This window comes from Eimeria mitis, genomic scaffold (genome assembly GCF_000499745.2).
Source record: "Eimeria mitis Houghton genomic scaffold, Emh_scaff474, whole genome shotgun sequence".
Lineage (NCBI taxonomy): Eukaryota > Apicomplexa > Conoidasida > Eucoccidiorida > Eimeriidae > Eimeria > Eimeria mitis.
The window spans coordinates 2,212-3,000 of NW_013573040.1; the positions used below are offsets into that span (position 1 = coordinate 2,212).

At 55.3% G+C, this 789-nt stretch overlaps 1 protein-coding gene across 1 annotated transcript in view; it reads right to left on the minus strand.

Annotated features, from left to right (window-relative positions):
* Nucleotides 1-281: 281 nt before the first annotated feature.
* Nucleotides 282-789, minus strand: part of EMH_0013510 (uncharacterized protein) — a gene marked incomplete at both ends in the record, with an annotated part of 3,820 nt that continues 3,312 nt past the window's right edge. Inside the window, one exon of the mRNA XM_013499844.1 lies at nt 282-780. Within this exon, the coding sequence (XP_013355298.1) occupies nt 282-780 (499 nt within the window). The remainder of the gene's footprint in view (nt 781-789) is intronic.

A 789-nucleotide genomic window follows, 5' to 3' on the forward strand; every position in this document is an offset into this window, starting at 1 on the left:
TAGCAATAATAGTACCGCCTTTTGCGCCTCTCCAGCATTCGTTTCCTAGGCTCAAAACTAAAACCTAAAACGAACATTGCAAGGAGCACGGGTACAAACTGCTGCATCGCCCCTTCTGATCTGTTTTTTCGAAACTATCTTCTCTCTTTGGGCTCTGATGCACGCATGGAGTACCTGCTCGTCGTTGAGAAGTGGGAAGTGATACACACAGTTGCTTGCACCCTCTGGACGGAGAGTACCGAGCGCGCCCCTCACGGATGCGACTGCTCGCAATATCCCTGCTACGACAGAAGATTGTGTCTTTGGTACAGGAAGTTCAGCTCTTTCTTGGGTTGTTCCTGCTGTAAGGGACGCCATTTCATGTGTTGCACTAGTCTCCCTAGATTTTCGACCGTCCGCAGCAACTGTTGGGGCTTGGGATGTTGCACGCTCCTGCCGTGGTTCCTCTGCATGGAGATTCCCTGAAGGAGGTTCAGGCGCCTGCGCGTCAGGCATTCGCTGCCCGAAAGGCAATTCTCGTACAGCTGCTCGCCATTTCCCAGAGTGCCCACCCTTTGCACCAACTGCTGATAGATCAACCAATCCAACCGCATGCTGCTGTGTGCTTCCTGCCGAACTTGCCCCTGGATCTGCCCAAGCACCCTTCGCACCGGCAGATACTTGTTGGGCCGGGTGTCCAGGCTGTTCCGTTCTTCCTCGGGATGTTCTAGGCTCCCGCCATGGTTCCTCTGCATCAAGACTCCCTGCAGGGCGTACGCGCGCCTGCGCATCAGGCATTCGCTGCGCGGG